This window comes from Larus michahellis, chromosome 2 (genome assembly GCF_964199755.1).
Source record: "Larus michahellis chromosome 2, bLarMic1.1, whole genome shotgun sequence".
Lineage (NCBI taxonomy): Eukaryota > Metazoa > Chordata > Aves > Charadriiformes > Laridae > Larus > Larus michahellis.
Window position 1 is genome coordinate 51082075 of NC_133897.1, and position 25127 is coordinate 51107201.

Consider the following 25127-nt stretch of genomic DNA (forward strand, 5'->3'; position numbering starts at 1 on the left):
CTGTAACACAACCACAGCTCCTAAGGACTCAAAGTGACAGGGTCAGCTGATTTCAGCCCAGCTTCCTCCTCCCTGCTTTTCCTTCTGGACTCACCCATACGAAAATATAAACAAATTGCTTCCCCTTCTCACTGCTCGAAAAAAAAATAAAATAAGTATTCAATGTTAGCAAACTAAACAAGGGGTGGATTGTCTTCCCTATTCTCATCACTGCTTGGTACTACCACGATGACTAGCAAGATGTCTGGGACTAGAACGCAGGGCAGAGATGTCAAAAGGCGGCTACACAGCATGGTGAGCTCTTACCTCCAGACTCTTAATTTCTGCTCCACTGTTACTCTCTTCCTATTTTAGCCATTTGTAAGCTGACTTCTAGGCTATGAGCCTTTTGAGAGAAGACTACCAGATACAGGACTGTGCTTATACCAACACAATAAATCCTACAATCTAATTGAAGCTTCTAGAAATTAGTGCAAAATAAATTAAAATAGTATGAACTACCTGCCAACTGTCCTTGGGTGACGCATAGAAAGCACAGAGACTAATAAACAGTCATTATGAGTATATACATATATATTCTCTGAAGGTATATGTATATGTGTGTGTACACATATATTTATAATTTATCATGTTTATTTATTTTAATTCCAATTCCTCATTAAGATTGATTTGCCCACCCACCTGCTGAGGCTATCTGCAAAGGAAAGTTAGAGGAACGGTAACCCCAGTGACTGGAGAAGCGTTTGTAACTGCCAAGGAGAACAGACCACTGAAGAAGTGCAAGGAAACCCTCTCCTGAAATGCCATTCAGGGGAGTAAACAAAAACAAAATCCAATAACTCTCACATAACCTGGAAAGTTGGAAGTCCTCCAACTTCCCTGAAGTCTGGGTTAGGCTGAAATAGCAGCAGTTCACGACTGCCGGATTGCAACCCTGCAATTCAGCAGTCAACCGGCAGGGATGTTTCAACCGGCAGGGATGAAATAAGGAAAGCCAAGGCCGCCTTGGAATTAAACCTGGCTAGGTGTCAAGCTCAACAGGAAGGGCTTCTACAAATATACGGGAAGCAAAAGGAAGACCAGAGAAGTTGTGGGCCCACTGCTGAATGAAACAGGAGCCATGGTGATGGAGGATGCGGAGAAGGCGGAGGTACTGAATGCCTTCTTTGCTTCGGTCTTTACTGCTCAGACCAACCCTGAGGAGTCCCAGGCATTAGGGGAAGTAATGGGGAAAGAAGACGACTTCCCTTGGGTTGAGGGGGATCGAGTGAGGGATCAATTAGATATTCACAAGTCCATGGGCCCCGATGGGATGCACCCGAGAGTGCTGAAGGAGCTGGTGGAAGTCATTGCTGGGTTGCTCTCCATCATCTTTGAAAGGTCCTGGAGAACAGGTGAGGTGCCTGAGGACTGGAGGAAAGCCAATGTCACTCCAGTCTTCAAAAAAGGCAAGAAGGAGGAGCTGGGGAACTATAGGCCGGTCAGCTTCACCTCCATCTCTGGAAAGATGATGGAACAGCTCATTCTGGGTGTCATCTCAAGGCATATGGAGGAAAGGAAAGCTATCAGAAGTACTCAACATGGATTCACCAAGGGGAAATCATGTCTGACTAATCTGATAGCCTTCTATGATGGCATGACTGGATGGATAGATGAGGGAAGGGCAGCAGATGTGGTCTACCTTGACTTAAGCAAGGCATTTGACACGGTCTCCCACAGCATCCTCAGGAAGAGTGGGCTTGATGAATGGACAGTAAAGTGGATAGATAACTGGTTGAAAGACAGAGCTCAGAGGGTAGTGATTAGGGGCACAGAGTCTAGTTGAGGGTCAGTGACGAGTGGTGTTCCCCAGGGGTCAGTACTGGGTCCAGACCTCTTCAATATATTCATAATGACCTGGACGAGGGGATAGAGTGCACCCTCAGCAAGTTTGCTGATGACACAAAGCTGGGGGGGGTGGCTGACACACCGGAAGGCTGTGCCGCCATACAGAGAGACCTGGACAGGCTGGAGAGTTGGACAAAGAGGAACCTTATGAAATTCAATAAGGGCAAGTGTAGGGTGCTGCACCTGGGGAGGAATAACCCCATGCACCAGTACAGGTTGGGGGCTGACGTGCTGGAGAGCAGCTCACCTGAAAGAGACCTGGGAGTGCTGGTGGACAACAGGATGACCATGAGCCAGCAATGTGCCCTTGTGGCCAAAAAAGCCAATGGCATCCTGGGGTTCATCAAGAAGAGTGTGGCCAGCAGGTCGAGGGAGGTTATCCTCCCCGTCTACTCTGCCCTGGTGAGGCTGCACCTGGAGTACTGTGTCCAGTTCTGGGCTCCCCGGTTCAAGAAGGACAGGGAACTGCTGGAGAGGGTGCAGCAAAGGGCTACCAAGATGATTAGGGGTCTGGAACACCTCTGGTATGAAGAAAGGCTGAGGAACTTGGGTCTCCAGTCTGGAAAAAAGACGGCTAAGGGAGGATCTTATCAACACTTATAAATACTTAAAGGGTGGGTGTCAGGAGGATGGGGCCAGGCTCTTTTCAGTGGTACCCGGGGACAGGACAAGACGTAATGGGCACAAACTTGAGCATAGGAAGTTCCACCTAAACATGAGGAAGAACTTCTTTACTTTGAGGGTGGCAGAGCACTGGAACAGGCCGCCCAGAGAGGTGGTGGAGTCTCCGTCTCTGGAGATATTCAAAACCCGCCTGGACACGTTCCTGTGCAACCTGCTCTAGGTGACCCTGCTCTGGCAGGGGGGTTGGACTAGATGATCTCCAGAGGTCCCTTTCAACCTTATGATTCTATGAATTCCATGGTCAAGGATCTTTCAGGAAGTTAGTTAATTGACATTCACTGCGGGGACAAGGAAGCAAACGGGTATTCTGTAGCAAATCCTACAATTCAGACTCCGATACCCAAGGCTGATCCCAAACACTGCTCAGGAAGACAAAAAGGATGATTTCAGCTAGGATCTTCCAGAAAGATCCTTGAATTTCACAACAACCAGGAAACCAAAAAGGGAAGCAAGTGCCACAGAATGTCAGCGATGCTTTGTTGACCAAGATTATCTCAGAGCAGGTTTATGTCATACAAAGGGCCAATACAGAATAATGGGGGAAAAAAATCCTAGTTTGTTTTACATGACAAATACAGCACTTTAGAAATCACCTAATGAGGGCTAAGCACATAATAAAGATTCCTGAACTTATTTTCTGCAATACTCAAAAGTTTAAAAAAAAAAAAACAAACACAAACTTGGGCATTGATTACTATGAAGCTTTTTTCTGTGAGTAAACACAGAACTGTCTTTGTCAGTCTGAAAACAATCGATACAGCAAGCAGGAGTTTACCCTGTTTCAAGTCCATTCACTAAAAATTTGTATTTACAAGTCCACAATTGTTGAAGCCCTTCTAACAAAAGTGTTTAAGTTACAGTATGTAGTTTTAATGACATTAACTTCACCTGGATAAGATTTCAGAAGTCTATTTTTTAGTACCATATTTGTTTTATGCAGAGCCTTTCTCAGGGACACAAAAATGGTCAGAGGGCTGGAGCACCTGTCCTATGAGCACAGGCTGAGAGAGTTGGGGTTGTTCCGCCTGGAGAAGAGAAGGCTCCAGGGAGACCTTATTGCAGCCTTTCAGTATGTAAAGGGGGCCTACAGGAAAGATGGGGACAAACATTTGAGGAGGGCGTGTTGCGCTAGGACAAGGGGTAATGGCTTTAAACTAAAAGAAGGTAGTTTTGAACTAGAAATAAGAAAGAAATTTTGTACAGTGGGCGTGGTGAAACACTGGCACAGGTTGCCCAGAGATGTAGTAGATGCCCCATCCCTGGAAACATTCCAGGTCAGGTTGGATGGGGCTATAAGCAATGTGCTCTAGTTGAAGGTGTCTCTGTTCATTGCAGGGGGGGTTGGACTAGATGACCTGTAAAGGTCCCTTCCAATCCAAACTATCTATGATTCTTTCCATTTAAGCTGTTTCCTACTAAAGCCTCTAAACACTTCGAAATGTCTTCTGCTAAGAAATGGAGCCAAAAGAAGCAAATCAGTACCATTTTAATACTTCTCAGCAAAGACCTGTATGGCTACCATTGAGAAGGAAAAAAAAGCATTATGATGCTGATAGAACACACTATAGACAGATACATAAGCTAAACTTAAATTTCTTCCAGTTTGGAATAGCTTCCTACAGTTAACACTGTGTTCCTGGAGTTACAAAAAACACATACAGTGTTACTATAGTTCTCATAGCCTTCTTTTGCCAAAACTATTCACCTGGTTCACCCAAGTTTTACAGTTACTTGGTTTCTACCTAAAAGGAGAGATTTTTAGTGGTTTTCGAGCAATCATCAAACTTTAGGAGGCCTTTTTTTAAGGCTTAAGGCCATCCTAAGGGGTTATTTCAAATAATGCTAGCATCAAACCTCAAACCAGCACAGATGTAGTCTTCATTAAGGACCAGATCCTTTAAACAGGTTAAGAAAAGATAACATGACAGATTTGTGGTGGAAAAAAAAACAATGTTTTTTCACATGCAGACGTATTTTTTTAACAGAAAAAAATATAACTATGTCCTTGGGGTTTCACTTCATATTCTTCACGCTTGGCATCAACAACATTCTTACTCCAAAATATCTTTTTCAACAGGAGTTACAATAATTATGACATTTGAATTAATAACATCCCCTTTGCTGTTTTGTCACTGGATGATTCATCCTAAAGCAACATAGGTTGTTTCAAAAAGCGTAACATCCTTATTAAACAGTATGCAATGTGTGATATCACTAGCAGGCCAATAAACTATAGATCAAAAAAAAGACAATAAATCATAGGTACATGATGCAGTATCTTCCCACTGAAGACAACTGCAAAAAGCAGAAAGTCCACCTTGTTTCAAATTACAACATTAAGAATGACATTCCATCCCTACGGTGCTTCTCATAAAACATACAACAGAAAGTTAATACCAACTTTTGTCATGATTGGGTTTCATCAGCAACCTTTTCTTCCAAATGCCACATGGCTCTATTGAAGTATCACTATTCTGACATTTAATCCATTTAAAGACTACTGACTTAAACTGACATTCTGGGAAAAGAAGAGAGGCCAGTCTTCTTGTTGAGGTACAGACTGAGGTTTCCTACTAACATCTAGACCACATAAAGCTTCTGAATAGTATACAAGCGAACAATTCCCTAGAAGACTTGGACCAGGGAGCTCACATTTGCAAGAGGACCTGCCAAAGGCCTCTAAGATCTTGAACAGCGCTGGGACAAGAATATAGCTCATTTGGCTAACATACTCAAGTCTTTTTCTACTGTAAATCATGTTGTCCATTACAATCAAAAGGTGCTGGTCATACTGCCAAGAGAGAGCCCATCAGTATCTATTTCTGTAGAGTCAGAACACACATGGTGCACATTCTAAGAAGGCCTCAGAGCAAAGGGGCCTTCTTTTTTTTCCAGAGGCTCTGCCACTTGAATGAAGAGCTGAAAGCAAGCGTGTCAGAAGTAGGTAGATCAGCTGTGCGTTTCCTGCAAAGGAATAACTCAGGAAAGTGTACTGACCATGGAATAAGAAATATGCCAAACAAAGCACTGCCCATTAAGTTGAAGATCCATCACTTCTCACGCATCACAAGCAAGAAGGTCAGTGTCTGAACACGTCCCAGCAGCAAAGTCAGATGAGAAACAGACTGCTGGATTTCTTACTCTCAGGGCAGTACCCCACTCAGGCTGCCTGCTCTGATACTTATCTGGCAAGCTGTCTTCTACAGACCTAATCACAGCTGTCAACAAATGCACAAGTTCTACAAGATCCACCATCCCTACAGCTGGCAGGAGAAGATCTTGCACAGTTATTCCCAGCATAAGGAGAGAGAATTCCAGCATGAGTAGGACACTGCTATTGCTAATTTACATAGCTGTTTCACCTGCCTTCCTGGAAAATGATTTTGCTTTTCCAGTGCCACCAAAGTACACTTCCTACATTAAATGGAAAGTGCCCAACACAGTGAAAAAAAAATCTTTTTGTATGTCAGACAGGTCCTTTCACTTGAACAGAGTAGCTGGTTAGTGGTGGAATTATCCATTTCTTCAATAAGAAACATCTCCATGGAGTATAATAATGAAAAGCCAAGCGCACATGCATCTGAGGTATAATTCAGCAGATATCAGCACAAAAGAAAGCAAGTAGCATGGCTAAGAGGTTTAATTTTCTTAGCCTCAAGACAGGATAGCCTCCACTCCCTTTTGGAACCAGGAAAAAGATGTGCTTTCTTTATTGTCATCTACAGCTGATAGGAAAAGACATCTTTCTAAAGCAATAGCTTAGGAAAAGGATATCTGGAATGTAAAAGGCAGTTTAAATGACTGTAACTTGCACTGAATTCGGTCTACACTCAATGCAGTTTCTACCTGTGCTAGTAGTTCTGCTTGGTCACAGAAGCCTGAAGAGAAGAAATTGCAGCAAGGGATTGCTTCACCAGGCAGGTCACTGACATGACTGTGATTTTTGTGAAAAGGAAATTAAAAACAACACAGTTAATGGAGATGCTGCTACTTCTTCCTCCAAGGCTGACCTGCAACTTCTTAGTATGTAAATACATATATATGAAAAAGTCAGAGAAAACTTAGGCAAACAGGACCAACAGGTGGCAGAACTGTGAGGTGAGCAGTTATGAGCCTGAGATACCTGTAGCCACTGCTTATGAGGGAAAGGTGAGAAATGACATTCCCACTGATTACAGGCTTGGTGAGCAGAAGGACTTGGGACTGCAGGATATGGCAGAGCCTTCATAAACCAGCAAGAGCAGACAATTTCCATAACCATAGATTTGTTCCATCAAGATGGCAATTCTGAGGCTGGAGAAAAATCTCAGGTGTCCTTTAGGCACCTGCAAAGCAGACCCTACAGAAAGTGGATGCAAAAGAGCATCAAGATTTGTTTGCAGCCATAAAGATCCATGAGGTCTCAAGATAAGCAGAATAGGATGCCCTAACTGGACGCTTCAAAGACCATAGTTCTCTGAGGAGTAGAGCTCTCTAAACCCAACATTTTGTCCTGTGAAGACCGTGTGCTTCTAGACACTTTCCCTGTTCATGTACATTTCTCTAGTAGCCATTTCTGACTACTGTCAGATGGGACAGTGGAGTATATAGACCTCTTGCCTGCCCTCATATCATTGTTCACATGAATAACATTATGGGAAACTCCTCACTTCTGGAAGAAACCAAGACTTGATTGACTTGCTTAAGAAATACATTTGGCATCTACACAAGTGTTCTTTATCGGGCTAGTAGATGCAGGATTTGTAAATAGTATGCAGAAGGGTAAGGCTGTCTTAGATAGCACAGACATTTAAGATTTCTACCTGCTAGCAAGCTTGCTACTAGCTAGAACTAGTTTAAACACTGGTAGCAAGCTTGCTACTAGCTAGAACTAGTTTAAACACTGGTAACCTCGAAAAAAAAAGGACGGAGATGGAGAAAAACATTGAAAGATATAAATAACGCGCAGCAGGCGTAAAATCAAGACAAATACTAGCTGCTAAAAATGAAATCAGCAATGGTAGCCTTGCTGATCAATGGCCGCATATGGAAAATGCTAAAAAGAGAAGATTGAGGGTCAACTCAAGGAAAACCTGAAGGGGAAAAAACACCAAAGAAGAATTAAACTAGGAAGCATATAGTTATATGCAATGAAAGAAAACTATGCACAAGCAGATTAATAGACCTGTAAAAGTTTTTCTCTGGTAGACATCAAGAGTAAAAAGCAGAGGTAATTGAGAACAACTGAAGACTGGAAGACAAATTTCCACCTTCTACCCATTTGGTGAAGAATACAAGGCATAACATCTTTCCTACAAAATATTAAGGCAAAAATATTCTCCATGGTCAAGCACCTGAGCAGTCTGCACAACTACACCATAGATGCACACACAGACAAGCATTCAAAGAACAATTTAATCATAATTATAAAGGCCAGCCAAACATTTAATCCTAAATTTTCAAAATTTCGACTACAGACAGATGCACATGTGAACACTCCTCAGTATTTTCCAGAGATGAAAGGAGACTGTGTAACGCAAGGAATGGCCAAAGTTTTGGCATGCTTAAATTTTGTCCTTATTCCCTGTATTTTTTCATATTTTTTTTTTTTGAAGTTCGGCAATATAGGAAGAGGAGGAAAAACAATGTAATAATTTTTGTTTTTTTAATCTCCTTTACTCCCGACTTTTTAGATAAACTGAAAAAAATCAGTGGAGTGGTTATTCTGTTCTTATTTGCTTTCCCCCACCCTCCTATCTCCATGTTTTTACTGCACAGCATGTAAAGTGAAAGTCTACATGTAAAAACAATTTTATGTTTAAAACATTGATATTTAATAAACTATTATTCAAAGAAGCACATATTGAAAGAAGCAGGAAGCCTGAGCATTCAGTTCCGGTACTATATATGTTAGTCTTGCATGCAAAAACCACCATGCTTCGGGTTAAAGGAGATGATAGTATTTATCACCTATTTGTGTAATAATAATAAATATCAAGAGTTAACTTCAAGAGATAACTTCCTTTAGGAAGCCTTTTGGGTGGTACTTTCTGATTGATACTGCTATCAATTTTGAGTTATATTATGACGGTGTTGATCCTGCCCTATGGGAATCTTTTCAATTTATTAGGAATTCTGAAGATCACCTTAGAAAAACAATAAATCATCAAAACATTAGCTACATCTTATTAATATGAAAATACATAAGGCAGCTTGTTTGGCATGTGTATCTTCTTTCAAATTTTATCTTTGCAGTTCATATATGGGAATATCACATGAATAGGAACATGAAAAAATTAATTACTTTTAGAAAAATCCCCTACCGAAAGAATCAATTATTCATAAAAAAGCCATACCTGAAGCAAGGTATGTTTCTACCTGATTATATATTTTTCTGAATGTGTGCATGAGCCACCAAAAAAAGATGTCACTTCTCTAGCAGTAAACAGTTGCTTTTGTTGGCATACCCCCGCCCTAAAAAAATGCGGATTTCCACGTTCAAAGATTATAATTAGTAAGCATCATCATTATAATGCTTTGAAGTCTACCATGCAAAAAGAAAAAAAATAAAAATCCCAGCAAGGGTTTTGGCCCTCATTTTTTATCTTTCATAACCAATTTCACAATACTCTGAGAGTTTAAGGAATAATAGTAAAAGTCATTCAGGTGTAATATACACCTCTATTGAGGTATGTGGTTGATGGCTAGTCCTTTCCAGCCATGTGAAACAGTGCAGACCTATAGTAAAAATTTCATCTACACAGACCTACTACAGAATTTCACAGTATAATTATATATACAGTAAGCGATGTGAGGATTCCGTCAGAGGCATGCATATATTTATTTTACCAACACAAATGCTATCTCCAGATGTTATTTTTATTTATAACATGAGAGGCCTTTATAAGCTAAATGTACATTCACAAAACCAGACAGACATGCACACACCTTTACATATGAATAATTACGTAAAACAGGGTCCCTTACTGTTTTCAGCTCTGCAAAAATACTGCAGTCATGAATTAAACATCACCTTCCAAAGTTCTGTTTTGTGCCTGCTCTGGCAAGGTTTCTGGGAACACCGATTAGAATGCGAGTAGCTTTACATTACCTCCAACCTTAGGCCCACCGGCTGATCCTGGCTTTCTTGCACTGTTAGAAGGATTTCCTGGCTTTTTAGGTGCCGGAACCTTGAAAGCTGAAGCAGCTGATGATGGCCTATTTCCATCCACCGACTCTTCATCATCAAAGCTTTTGTCTAGAAAATGATACGTTAAACAAAAATATAACTATTAGAATGGATGTATATTTATTTCCTAATCAACTATTCTGCTTCACATTTCACAGAAATTCACAAAATGTGTAAATAATAACAAGTATTTATCACTGTGTCCTCTGTCTCTAACCTAGGAATAAAATGACAATGAGAAATAAACAGCATTTTCTACATGTTAAATTCTAATAAAATATGATTTTGCCTTCATAATTAACCACTGTAAAGCTGAACATAAAAATGAATCCTACACGTTCATTCCCACAAAGGGAAAATATCTTTGCAGAGATTGAATATTTTTGCCCATTTCCGAATATTTTCCCCAAAAGGAAAGCCCTTAATATGATTTTTATCATTCCAGTCTACCAAAGACAAATGCTTCTCCCTTTTCCTCTTTTACTCATGCATGCATTTTCTGCTACACATCCTCCCACAATGTGTCTAACCAGCACTCCCTGTCTCTTTCCTTCCACCCAGATTTTTCAACTTACAATCACAGATCCTCTTGCAGATCAGCCGCCTCATTCCTCTGATAGGTCTTCAATCCCCTCACCCTAGGACGGACCCAGCACCTCACATGGCCACATGCGGTAAATTCTCAATACTAATCAAAGATTCTATCAAAAACTGCTCGCAAACACCCTAGATCCACCACTGAGATTTGTGCCGGCATCTTTCTCTCCCTTCCCCGCACTAGGTGCCGCACAACCAATGAGCTGCAAGGTGACATCATCTTCTGCGAGCCACAGCCAGAGGAAAAGGTGAAAATTCTCCATGCAAATAAATTCATTCCCACACACTGTATTTGCCACTATTCCAATCTTCTATTTTAAAAAAAATAAAAAAATAATTAAGGCAGGCAGACAATACTCCGGAGTTTACATTCCTCTTTCCCATAATTTCAGGTTTATATATTTTTTAATCAAGAAAGAAATTAATCTCTAGTGACTCAATAAAATAGTCTCAATACAAAATAGTCAGCCTTCCAAAAGAACCCAAACATATTTCAACAGAAGAACGTAACGGTTTCTGAATCCACTTAGGGTTGGGAAGAAGGATTTATCTATAAGCTTGAGCATGGAAGACATATCAGCCTACGGTTCCTATAATAAATAAAATGGGCGAGGCTGAGAGACAGCTGCACTACAGTAATGGAAGCCCAGTTTAGCATACTACCTACTCTAAAACCTGCCATTTCTAAAAAAATAAATAAAATTAATTGCAAAGCTTTGGTATCTCTGGAGTGGTGACTATTTACCCTTTGCTTATTCAGAACTTGCTCCAAGTGAAATGTCAACTATATTTAATAACATAGCCTCCCAAAGGAAGGTAGCTTTCATTAAAAGGGTAAAGCAAGGTTTTGTCCGACAGCATCTGCAGCACCAAACACTAGAAATACTCCACATTTAACATGCCCGAGATGACTGCTGCTATAGTTAGTACATTTTTCTAGCATTAGCGGAAAGCTGTGTGTTGCACTAACAAATCTTCGTGATTAAAGAAGAAACAAACCACCACAAGAAGCATCTGGATGGATATCGACAATTTCCACTCACATTATTTCCTTCTCTCCTACACACGCTGACTTTTAAGAGCATCTCGCTAAGAATAATTGTGTTTGGCTGTGTAAACTCCCTGAATTGCGGAAAAAAGCATCAGCCTTTCCCCCCCTCGCCCCCCCCAAGCACTAGCCCGTGTGTTGCCATGGAAACAGCACTCCCTCTCCGCACACGGGCGGAGGCAGGATACATTTTGATTCCTGCTTGCTCTTACTCTTGGTCTCTTAAATAGAACCAGACATCAAGATTTTTACTTTTTTTTTTTCTGAACAGGGAAAACCACTAATCCAAACGCCAGGTTAACTGCAGTGAACTGAACGGTGTAATATAAGTGTAAATGGTGATGGTTAATATCTAGGATATCCGCATCATTACAGGTAATTTTAAAATAGCATTAAGAAATACCGTGTAGGTTTTTAAGCAGCATGAAGAGATCAACACTGACACGTGAACATGCCGTCATGAAAACCGATTAAAAGCGAATGCATGCTTTTCAAATAAAAATTGGGTTTTTTAGGTTTAGTAATGAAAAAGGCTGGGCTTTCAAGTTACTGTCCAACAGCACTACAATGCAGCATTGATATGCAAATATTGCACAAGCAGCCTTTGAAAAAAAATGAAGTTATTTGCTGTACAGTTTTAAAAATAGTAACTAAGCATTTTGCTCATTTCTGCCAAACCTCCTAAATCAAGAAAAACCCTAGACAACATCAAACAGCAGCATACTTTGGGAACCAATGGCTCAGATAAATTAATTTTATTCTTACCAAGCAATTCATTATGGAGTATTGAAAATGGAGAACTGTAGAAGTTACTGCTCGACCACAAAACCCAGAAAGAGAATTTCAGAAAAATTCAAAACTAAATATTCCCAGCTACTGACATATTGTGTAAATTATAGGACAATAAGTTAAACAATGAACTTTACAATACTGTGAAATTACTTTGGCTAGTAAAAAGAATTTTTTCATACATATAAAACATTGTTAACACTGGATTAAAAAAAACCCTATACTATGAAGTAGCTTTATAGTTTCTTAGTCCTCATAAAACATAGCTTTTAAAATATTTTTTTAAAATGTCTAAGTATTTTTGAGAAACACAGAACTGATCTTAACCACTGATACCTGGGTGTTCTTAACTAAACTTTTCAGTATCTATGTTTAAAATAAGTCAAAAACTACAGTACATTCATTAAGCATTCCAAAATTATAGCACAGTACCTTAAACGTATAAAATTAAGAGGTGAAAAGGATCTTTTTTTAAGCGTGAAGCAATAACACACCTGAGTTTCTTTTGTTGTGTGTGTTTTTGTTTATGTTGAAATAAACATGAGCAGGAAAATTCTGTACCTTTTTTTTTTACAGAAACCAGAGGTTTTCTCCACCCTTTTGGGCCTTTACGCTTTTATTTCCCTAGGCTCTACTAACAACATAACCCCAATTGATCTTTAGGGACATTCCATTTTCAGAAAGATGCTTAACAGTATTTGTGAAGATCTGAAACCTGAAGTCTGTATTCATAGCAGTTAATGAAACAAAAGCATTATATTAGCTTCCAGTACCATCTGCTTTCCATGTGCTCTTACTCATGTGCAACAAGATGCTTGTTTGTAGCTCTTATAAAAGCATTTCCATATATTTCAGCGTACAGAACCCCAGCTCAAGGTATAACTGTTACTCCACAGGGTATAATCAAGGTGCAGGTTTTGCTCAACCCAGCTGAGACAAACTTGTTTACTACGTGCCTTCCTTTAGCCAATGGACCAGGGCTGGAGCCTCCTGACTGCCAACGTGCAGAGTGTGACGACGGTTGTACTGTCAGTGTCAAGCTGCAAATGTAATGCTAGTTTCATACAGTCTGCAAACAAAATTAATTTCTACAACAGAAGTCATAAAAGCCTAAGTAGAATTGATATTTCAAAACAAATCTACCTGAAGGATGCAAACACTTTTTCATTCTAGAATGGCTAGGTAGCCTTCATTCTAGCTAATTCTAAAGGCCAAACACTTCCAGTATATCAAATACAAATACACTGGGCAGCTGAGAATGCACTATCCAAACAGCATTTTACAATAAAGTTCTAAGCTGCTAAAAGCAGGAATAAAAAGCTGTATGAATTGCTAGCAACGTACAGACCATCTTAAATGAAAAACACAATTAATGAAAGAAGCTGAACTTCAGTCAAACCTCACAAGACGGTTCTTGCACTCTGTATCTTAATTTTAAATCACAATGGGCAAGAAGAGTTTTGGAGGTAAGCACGCCGCGCAGAGAAGAGCTTAGAATGTAGTACTGCCAAAAGCTCCTGAAGAAACCTGATGAGCAGCAAATGTTCTCACTCCTGAACAAGTTCTCTTCCAGATGAACAACTTAAAGGGAGCAAAAATATCAAGAAAATGTTGTTCTTAGATTCAGAAAGCTAGAAACACAAGATTCGACTCCCAAGCATTAGAAATTTCTTCTTCTAATAGCGGAAAAGAGATCTGTACCGGAGAGAAGTGTTCTGCAGGTACTATGCAGCAAGTGAATTGCTATCAAAGAACTGCTGTGTATTTCTACAAAACGTTTCAGAGGAGTCAAAGGAATGTTTCTAGTAAAAAACCCACCACAAACCAACCTGCATGACATATCAGACCCTAGGGTTTACCACACTTTCAAAACTTGGGGTTTACCAAAGTTATTCTAATATTAAATCCAGACACAGCTGTTCAATTCAAAACACACATCAAAACTCTGACCCATCACAAAGGTTTAAATACTAAAATTCTTAAGAAACAAAGTATGCAATTTGTACTAGAAATAAATAAAATATATGTAGTATCTTTGTGTCTTGTAGCCTTACTCTTGGAGGACAGATTAGAAATATGTAGTGTCTATTTTTTAAAGTATTCAGAGATATCAAAGGATAAGCACTTACAATCAAACTTGATACCCAAAGAACATTCTAGCACTCCCAATGACAAAAACTTCTAAACAACCTATTTACTGTGATTTGGCTATAGAGCAATAAGGGTAATTACAGATGTATCCAGGAACAAAGGAGACTCTAAAACATTTCATATTTAGAGAGAAAAATATTTTATTTTTTAAAGAAAATGAAATTAAGATATATTTATTGTTACTGCAAATCAAGCCTTTACCGTAGCTTGTCTCAAGATTCGTAGAATTGAGACATGTAATATCTAACATTTTCTAAGTTCCAGTCAGTAACAGAAGAAAGAAATACAGTATCATCTATGCAGCTGTAGAAATAGAAGTTCTATATTCTACTCGTGCTACTGAGAAGCAGACAATCTGAAGTTACCTGATCTTCAAGCAGATCGCCAAGTAACACCACCGGGGCGGGGGGGGAAGGATCCCATGCAGTAACACCAAACTAAAGCTGGCCAAAAAGGCAAATCTCAATAATGTATCGGTACTGAGGTCTTACACATCTGACACTACTAGGGTTGTAAACACTTCACAGTAGATTGACAATAGTCAAACTAAAGAATATAGTATATTTAATAACACTGCTTTTAAAGTTTTTGTTAAAAACATGCCCTTCCTATATCTGTCTTCCTTTAAGTATTGCTAACAGACAGTAAATGTTTTTGAACTACTGCTAACAGTTCCTCTTCCACACCACAAACTGTTTATAATGACATGATTGCAAAATCCTGCCCAAGCAAAACAATGACAAGTAGTTGAACTCCTTACACTTCCCAAGTCAATCCCACATCCTGCGCCTACCAAGGCAACGACTGCCAGTCTCTCCCTTCAGTGATTTACAAACATTGACTGCATCAATTACTTGGAACATCTGGGACTGGATCGTTAGCTCAATTCCAGATGAACTGGTGCAGCCTACAACAATTTCTGCCAAGCATGAAAATGAAGCCGCAAGCACTACAGATGCATCAGGTTAGCTGATCCTTCTAATCCATACTTCAAGCCAATGCCCCACATCATTTAGCGAGCACTTTATCCCTTATACATCAGGCATTCCATACAGCCCGAATCTGTTTGTCCTGACACAAAGGACAGGATTCATTTGCCTAAGCACAGTCATCTAAAACTAGTTTAGATAGTCCTGGGTATCCTGTCCGGCTGCCAGCTGACATTCCAGGAGGGCACAGATCTCTTGCGGGTCTCATTCAGCCTTGTTTGCTCCCTGTGGCAAGCGTGGATACTGCAAGGCACCTCAAGTGGCACAAGATGCCTATGTCCGGGCAGCTGAATTGCACCCAGGATGCTTCAGATCTTACCATACAGGCATAATTCCCGGGCATTCTCCCTGTACCACGGCAGGTAGAAGGATCTTGAACCATTAGGACACAAATTCTCATTCAAAACCAAAAAATCTGCTTCCCACAATGCTGGAGCATGGTTCTTCATAATGCAGCAGTGTGTAGTGACAAAAATAACATGATGTCACTTACTGATGGATTTGACTTTACTTCATGGTACCTCCTCTGTTTCTCTTTGCGTTCCTGAAGGAGACAACTGTACCTATGACTCAGTGCTGACGAAGAGTTCTCGTGTTCTGTGCAACATATTCTGATGCTCATCAGCAAAATTTCAAACTCTTACCAAGAAAGACTCCTTTTTCCACTATAATCTCACTAATTGGGGTGGGAGGAATGATAATAATGACAAAAGTAGCTAAATAATACAACTTGGTTCAAAAAAAACCCCCAGTGTACTAAAGCCAACTGTGAAGCCAAACATACTCCTTCACATGCTAGTTTTTCAGGCAAGTCCGGTGGACTACTGTGTCTTTTAAAAAAATATAAAAAAGGCAGCAAGCATGGGGAGCACCAGTCAGTAGTAACAGGAATGAGGCAAATATTTATCAGTTAAATTTATGCTGTTGATCCAATCTCAAATTCTGATAATGTTCCCCTAACTTTCCAACAAGAGCAGAGTACAGCTCTCCTACATCCACTGATCAGCTACAGCATACCGAAAGAGGCACATGCCAGATGTGCTTTTTTTGTTTGTTTTGTTGGTGGTGGTTTTTTTTAAACAAGAATCTAAAGGAATGGGGCAAAAGAGAAGGGAAAACTGGAAAAAGCAGACCAGACCTGATAGAGACATTTAGAAAAGAAATATTTGGGAGTGGCAGTGGCACCTATTCTAATGATGCTAATAATTTATCCATTTCCCTCAATAGTTTCATGAAGGGATATGTTCAGAAAAGATTTAATTCAGAAAAAAATTAACATGTTCTGGTAGTATTTTCCTGACCCCAAAGAAAAGCTAGTCTTATAGTTCATCTCACTATTGTCTGGCTGAAAGACACGACTTAAATACAGGTTTCAAAGAAAGCTGCAACAAGCCAAAACAAGTAACTGAGCTAATCTCCCTCCCAAGCAAAGCTCCATCTCGGTTTCTAGTTCTGGAATACGTCCTTTAAACCAAAGTAAAAGCTGTTTTCTCATTTTTTCCTATTAGAGTTGAAAACAGTTTCTGCAAATCTTGCTTATTTTTTACCTTTGTAGCATCTGTAAAATTATTTCCACAGTCAAATTAAATTTGTTTTAAAAAAAATGATTCTTTAGTCAGTATTAAATTCTGGGCTCTCCTGTTATGCATTTCCCAAATGCTACCCAGAGCAACTTAGTGAAAACTGGAGATGCAGTCAATATTACTGTATTGTAGAAATCATCAATTTCACTTTATTTACAGCTTTCCTCAGGCACATTCAATAGCCTCCTGAATCAACACCTAATAGTCTATAACCTGTTACTAACCAAAGCACAATTTCATCAGCAAAGGGCAAAGAGAAAGATAGGCAGTACCTCTAGAATTCATGACAATGCAACATCTAAAATAGTATTCACGATTAAATAGCAAGGTTTAAAAAAAGTAAATACTTGCTGTTACCATTCTTCAACACTTCTGCTACCTTAGAGCTTTAGGCCACGCTGCACCATGCCCAGTGCTGAAATGTTAACAAGTTATCTGTCTTTTGGGAGGGGGGACAGAGGCAAAAAAGTATAGAAAGGACACAGACACGATTTGCAGAGGAAACTAAAGACCAATGATTTCTGACAATTTAAACACATAGGTTGTCTCAGTAGCTGTAACACAGAAACTGATGGGAATACTCCTCTGTTTTATCACAAAGTACAATATGTCTACCTCAGCACAGGTGTTTTACTCTTCTATGAAATGTCAGAAGTAAAGCTGAGAAGGGCAATAACTTCTGAAGCAATCAAGACCTCTGGTAAATGACTATGAGTACACCTATGGAAAGTCTCCCTATCTAGGCAGTGATTAAAATTAAGTTAGGTAGTTCACTTAAAATAGTAATATCCAAAAAAGAAATGAAAGGCCTGAAGAGAATTTTTACTTGATGCCTGGTAAATCTGTAAACCACAGAAGAGACTCATCATTTGTATCAAAAGTTATGGTTTGCTTAACTGTTGTAGCCTGTCTGAATTCACACCTCATTTTTGGCCTAACACTTCACTCTGTTGCTTAAGTTGCCCTCTAAAAGAGCTACCACTTCACATATATTCTTGAAGTATAAACCCCGCTATTCACCTTTAAAATACTCTGTAACTCAACAGCTAGTCTTTGCTCAGTAAGCCTAGTTTCATTACTGTCTTCATTGCCTAGGCTCCACAAGTCATTTTATGTCTTTCTTCATAAATTTCCTTTGCTTGTGCACCAAGTGCCTACTCTCGATAGCACCGGTATTTTCTTAAGTGAATCTAATGACCTATGTTAAAACCAATATATTTAATATGAAAAGACATTATATTTAGAATACACTATCCATAAATTACAATAGTATGATGAGCATTATCATTGTATTTAAGAAACGTGAGAAAAAAGAACCATTATTTTAGTATCTGTAGCTAAGTCAATCAAACAGCTGACATCCATTGAAGAATAAACTATTTGTGGCATTTCCGATACTTAACTGATTCACACAAAAACACTTGAAGAGTTTACTGATTTGATTTTTCAAACTATCAATTACATCACAGCAAAGGTAAGAGAGGCAGACTTAAGGACCATGTTCATTCACCTTTAACATATTATCACCTGTTTACGTGATAGCAAAGATATCTTATAATATTAATATGAAGGTTTACCAACAGTGAGCTTAAATTGTGATTTACTACTAGCAGCTGATAGTGACAGATTTACTTCCGCCATCAGGGAAATTCTTTCAGTATTGAAAGCTTGCATTCCTTTTCAGTGTGGCCAGTTTCTGTGTGTTAAACTCAATTTGTATGCTGAAAATGTAAACAAGCAAGGCTGATTCACAAATAAAACATAAATAGAAGAAGCAGAAAGTGTAACTAATATGAACACACAGCAGATAACATGTAGAGAGATTTATTTTTCTAAATTTACTCTAAATCCCCATAGCTCAGGAATTAGAAAATAATATTCATCTCTGAACATGAAAACATGCACACAACAGCACAGAATAAAGGGGGTTGTTAATGGTCTTTGAGCTCACCAATCAACCTGCTCCCTAACGCACATATTCAGGAGTGGAAATTAAGGAGTTACAGCAAATATTTCCAGTATATAGCTACGATTTTTAGTAGCTACCGTTTCTCCTCTTCTTTTGTGAGAGCATCATCCAATCCCAAAATAATACATACTGCCTGCTTCCCTCAGTGTTTCTAAATAGCTTGCAAAGATCAACTCAACACCGCAAAGAGATTTTAGAAACAATCGACACAGAAATGCTCTTGACCTTCAAGTTCACTAGCAAACCTCATATTGCATAAGTTGATTGACCAAAGGACATTTATCAGGTCAACACACAAAACAATCCCTAACAATAAAAGGATATTTCAGCAAATATAAAACTACCTATGGTAATTGTTTAGATAACTAAGGAACATCATGGGGCTCCTGACATTTGATGAAAGCAGAAATGCCTAATTTGAAGAAAGCAAGTTTCTTCTGCAGGCTGTTAAGAACTTTGCTCTACATCTTCAGCCATTCTCCTCACCTTTCCTAAGGCTCCAATCATCCATAATTTTGAGGCTTTTAAGTGTTTCTCAGTCGAAGAAGAATTTTCACATCAATTAAGCACAGGCGAAGCTATACCAGAGAAATTTTAAACCAGTAACCATAAGAATCTCGTTGTCTACGCTCTATATAGCTGTGCAACTCCTTTGAGTTTCATATTATAGTTACTTCTTATAAGACTCTACAGCCATAGTTGGTTTTCAAAAGGCTCTTTCAAGTTAAGCACTGCTCTTTCCTGCTGTCGCTACAAAAGCATATTTTGATGAAGAAGCTGGTAAAGGAAAGAATGCACAAACCCCAAAACAATTCTTTAAAACTAAGGTACGTCTATAAATACAATGTACAGAGTGGAATTTCTGATTCAGGTGAACACTACGGCAGAACCTTCGCTTCTGAAGGCATTTTCAGACACCTGAAGTGATTCAGTTATCTCTTCCTTGCTCGTCAGTATTTACTATAGTAAGACTTTACTAAAAATAAAGGAAAAACTCCTCATATTTAATAGATAACAAAGATGAAAATTAACCCTGCAAAGCAAATAGCCAACTAGTCACGTGAAAGAGTCTTGCAACATCTGTCAAAGAAAATGCTTACTAGACTTTAATTTTCCCCTTGGGCTGTTGGCAATTCTAATGCCTATTTCAAAACACATCTTTTTTTAAAAAAAGAAAAAAAACGTAATATTAGCAATAGTCTAGAATAATCAAATATGTTTCAAAACAAATCAGGATATCAACTAAAACACCAAAGGTTTTTTTTTCCTTATGTAACTTGTTCTTAAAAACAAATGGAAAGAGACTCCAGAAACAACCAGCATTTTTGAATGCCAGATATCTGAAAACTTTTTCAGTGAACTGCTGTTTCACATTTAATGAAACAACAACCACCATCCACAAGTTCCCCAGAACTGAACACCAAAAATTCCTTGACACTTTCAAAACGTCATTTAGAAACAGGAAGATAAAACTTACTTGTAGTTACTATTCTAGAATATTTTAAAAAAAAAAAAATCAAGTGCAGTTATCACTCCAGAAACCATGCTGGTTTTGAGATAACAACTGTGTGTTTATTGTATGTCTGCAGCTTTGTTTTTTAAGTAAGAAATGCTCTGACTTCCATACTTCCTCCTTGAATTATTTTTTTTATTCATGTCAGTGTTGAACCTTGTTGTATTCATCCATTCTCTGAGTAGAAACTGTGTCTTTTCATATAGCCCTTGGCTTGTTTACACATTCCCTCCCTCTCCCACTCAGTTGTTTCACTGGTCCCACTGTTCTTTTACTGCTATTAGCAACAGTACGTGCACTTTATAGACAAAACACTACTCAGAATCTATGTTAATCACTGGGAGTAGCATATGACCTTACCGTGAAAAGAAGCTTTCCACTGGTTTGGTTCAGAACAGCAATCGAATTCCAACTCGCGGATCTGCCCTTCCTCTCTCAGGGACAGTGAGTAAAGCCATTTCCCAAACCAATGTGCCCACCAACTGCTAATAACGGAAGAGGAGGGGTGCGGAGCAATTACAGGGAAAGGAGCCAGTGCAGGCACAGTCAGCATGTTAAAAAAAAAAAAAAACACACACAAAAAACAGGCCCAAAGAAGAACAGAAAAGGGAGCAAGTCATGCATTTCTATCCCCCAGGAAAAAAAAACTTCTGCTACTATCTGTAATTTTTTTTTTCTTCCAGGAAAACAGCTCTGAATGGTACAAAGCACCACAGTTACATCCTGACCAATTCCTAGGCCATTGTAGTAATTGCTTTATTACCATCACTCAGAGGACTCTGTTGGTTTAAAAAACCTCCTCCCAGAGGAATGGAAAATCAGAAATACACATCAGAAACGCATACGCACTACAATCATATTTATTTAATTTATTTAAAATCAAGCTAATGTCTCAAACATCACTATAGCCTCTGTACCTTTAACATGTCCAATCTTTTCTTCTTTTTTTTTTTCAAAAGTAAAATATAAAAGCTGTACAGCACCCACATTTTACAGAAACTACTAATCAGATTAAAGACTTAGAAAGACAGCCTTCCCTTAGAAGAACATCAGGGAATGGAAGATAATTGTTCTTGTGCTCTAGGACCATGCATACATTAATGAAGTGTTTTGAAAGAAGACAAAACCCATAATTCGATATGCATATGTAGTAAGATAGAAGGATAATTCCTATTCATGAACCAGTCACATACGGTTTATCATCTGAAATCTGACAGGTGTTTAAAGTCATGAAACATCATTGCATTGTATGTCATTTAAATAAAAATCCACTAATAAATAAAGTAGACTCATCTCATTCATTATATGATTCAAAATAGCATACTTAGTGTATACTAGCAGAACAAATGTGGGCACCAAATATGTCCTCTTACAAAGCTGATTATATGCTTTTACATAGCCCTCAAATACCTTATGTCTGGTACTGCAATATGTTTAGTACATCTTAAGAAAACCTATGTCTAATCTTCTCTTCATGGCCCCTCATAGTTTTAGGCACGTAATTTTGTCCTTATTCTAATTACCTTGTTCAGCTGGGAGCAAGACAGTCCCTTACCTACGAAACAACCAAGTTGCATAGCACAGATTGACAACAGGGTGAGAAAGCACTGATGGAAGCCACTGTTATTACAAACCCCGAAGAAAATGCACAATACGATGTGCCGCGCTGCAATTCCGTTAGCGACCTCCTAAACACCCTAATCTGGTTATCAACGGATAAGGGCAGAAATGCATTATCCTCTCCAAGGAACAAGAAATCCAGAGCAAGGAACGGTTCCTGACTGGTTTTCCTTGGCAGCCATAGAACACAACTTGCTGGTCACACGCAGACCGACATTCACACAAGTATGTGAAATGCCTTTAAGACCGAGATGGTGCATGCTTTCCCACTGGCACGCATTCAGTACAGAAGAAGGAACAGTCTGATTGTCTCCTGGGCCACAAACACAGTACTAATTTTCTTCCTCTACAGTCTTCCAACAAAAGAGTGGAGAGCTTGAGACAGTTAACGTGGGGGCAAACAGAAAATCTGGCGCTTCCCTTTAATCTTCACTTGAGAAATCAGATTAAGATTCAACAGTTAAGCACCAGGTTTTATTTACATTTCTGCTTGTGCTCAAGAAAACTGAAAAAATTCCAAAAGGTTAAAATAAGCCAGTGCCCTGTGTTCAAGATAAAATGTTGAAATTGCCACCTCTATACAGCATTTCCAAACCTACTCTGTGCAATTCTGTAACATATCTAGGCTGATTAAGTGAGCAAACCAAATAAAATAAATAAAAAATTCTGTTCTCTGAAGTATCTGCACAACACCTTCCAGAAGATCAGCATAGTCTCACAAATAAGAAGTTAAACACATACACTGGCCACAACAAAGCGACATTTTGTCAAGAAAAGTAATTTCTCAAAGGCTACAGAACCACTAACCTTAAAACTCACTGTTTCTTCTATGTTACACATATTAAGAGGATGTACAGGATATTTGCAAAACAAAAGACCATGGCAAAACCTACATTTAAATTAAAAAAAAAAAAAATCAAAGAGTTTTCTTAATAGTAACTAAGGTTTTGTTTTCCCTAGCAGTTTCATAACACAGCATCAGAAGACTGAATTCCTTGTAAATGTGGTAAGCAGTAGTTTTAAGAGACCAACAGCTACATAATCATCCTACACACTGTTAATTGTATCTGGCATTACTGCTCAAAGCTCCTACACAGAATGTCAGCTGACTGCCTGAACAGTACTTTGTTCTTAGTGCCTTTGTTAATGACGAATTAAATTATACAGAAGAGAGCTTCACAACCACCCTCACTTTATAAACCTCGACCATTACAGAACCACAAAAATCCTATGGCTTTGCCGAGGGAATACAGTTATTCCTTAACGTGCTACAACTTGCATGCTTCATCTGCAAGTTACCACAATCCATGTTTACACCATGGAGAACTGTGTTACTTCACAGGAAGCAAACAAAGATGAAGAAAAACATTCCTAGAAAAAAAATCTCAGCAAGAAAGGGCTTACTACATGTTTAGCTCTACAAAGACCATGACTTCCCTTGCATCTTGCAGATAAGAAAAAAAAAAAATACAAACATCACGGAATTGCCCAAATTTTTTTAAAGTATTAAGTCCAGCCTTAATTTCACTGGTCCGGTCACACTGATAATCCCTTTCAGCCTCTAACATATCAGAGCTAAGTGAAAAACATACATTTCAGGACGCCTTAAGAAAAGGTCTTTCTCAGGATTCTTACTACTGATTTTTTTGCAAATTCAGATAAAAGATTCACCTTAATCTAAATATGTGATCTTTGTAAGACCATGTTCCTTAACGTTTTTAGAAACTATATAATCACTTTTGAAAGCACAGCCCTCCCATTACATTCCTAAATTTGCTCCAAGTCAAATGAACGCTTCTCAAGTTTCCCTGAAAATAATAATGCATATATATATGAAAGTCATCAGGTTGTTAAGCTCAAAGAACCTGGCTGTCACACCAGGTGATAAAGATAAAACATATGTCCAGTTTTTAACCAAAACACAGCAATATAGCCTGTATTGCTTTACTGACCTACTTACCATTGGTTTGTGTAACATTACACTGTGCTGTGAAGGAAACGTAGTAACATCATGGGATGTCTTTATTAAATATATATTCCTTTCCCTCGAAGCAAGGCACTTCTTTTATGGCTGCACTGAATTACTGTAAATTTCTTCACAAAGCAGCACAGATTAATATAGGCTTGTTTACAGGAGGGATATAGTAAATTCACTCTTGTGGTATGGCGCTAGGTAACACAAGTAATGCGGCGACAAGAGGGGGAAAGGAGAATGCCAACATAAAAATGCAGAGTGGAAACTGCCAGCGCTGTAAATAATTAAGACCACGCACCTCCCCAGAAATCCACGAACGGTTAATTATGTTTTTTAAAGCAGCAGAACGGAGACCTGCCACGCTCGGTGCCCCACGGGAAAGTGCCCTCCACCCGTGACCCACGGACTCCGGTGGGGGCAAGACCTCGACCTGCCACACCGGACGCTTCACACCCCCCGTGCGGCCAGACCTGCCTTTAGGGGGAGAAGAGGAGCGGGCCCCGGCAGCCCGCCCTCCCCCTCACCGAAGGGCATCATCGCCCGGCCCCTGCGGCCACCGAGCGCCCTGACCCCCCTGCGCCCCCACAGGCCTGCAAACAACCCCCCCACGTACCCCGGTGTGCGTGTCCCCAGTCCCCTCCCGGGGGCAGCGCCGGTGCCCCGGGGCCCGCACTCACCGTCCCCCACAGCCATCATACCGCGGCCGTGCCGCCGCGGCGGGTGCCGGCTCCCTGCCTGCCAGCAGCAGCCACCGCCGCCGCCCGCCCCGCTTCAAAATAGTAGTCCCCGCCTCGCGCGGGAACCCCGCACCTCCCGCCACCCCGCCCGGCCCCGTCCCAACGGGGACTTTTACTTGCGCTCCGCCCCCGACGCGGCGGTCACGTGCTGCGCGGGGTTCCCGTTCCGTCCCCCCCCCCCCCCGCCCGGCCCTTCCGCGGCCGCGGGGAGGCGCGGGCCAGGGCGGGACGTTCCACCCCGAAGGGGAAGTTTTGCCCCCCGCGGAAAACGATGTGAGACCCTGAACTGCTTCCTGCGTGGCTGCCTGGGTCAGGGCGGGCATTCCACAAAAACAAATCAACCAAAAATAAAGTAAACCCAAATAACAAATCATTATTATTATTGCTGTTGTTGTTATAATAATATATATTATTATA

At 39.8% G+C, this 25127-nt stretch overlaps 1 protein-coding gene across 50 annotated transcripts in view; it reads right to left on the bottom strand.

Annotated features, from left to right (window-relative positions):
• The window catches only part of CLASP2 (cytoplasmic linker associated protein 2), a 154184-nt gene that overhangs the window by 81120 nt on the left and 47937 nt on the right, over positions 1 to 25127 (bottom strand). For 43 of the 50 annotated variants that reach the window (XM_074575323.1, XM_074575321.1, XM_074575315.1 and 40 more), the window contains one exon: positions 9662 to 9808. In XM_074575323.1, the coding sequence (XP_074431424.1) occupies positions 9662 to 9808 (147 nt within the window). Of the gene's footprint in view, positions 1 to 9661; positions 9809 to 10314; positions 11022 to 24650; positions 24850 to 25127 lie in introns of those variants that run through there. The other 7 variants (XM_074575335.1, XM_074575334.1, XM_074575333.1 and 4 more) reach the window with 2 other exon arrangements.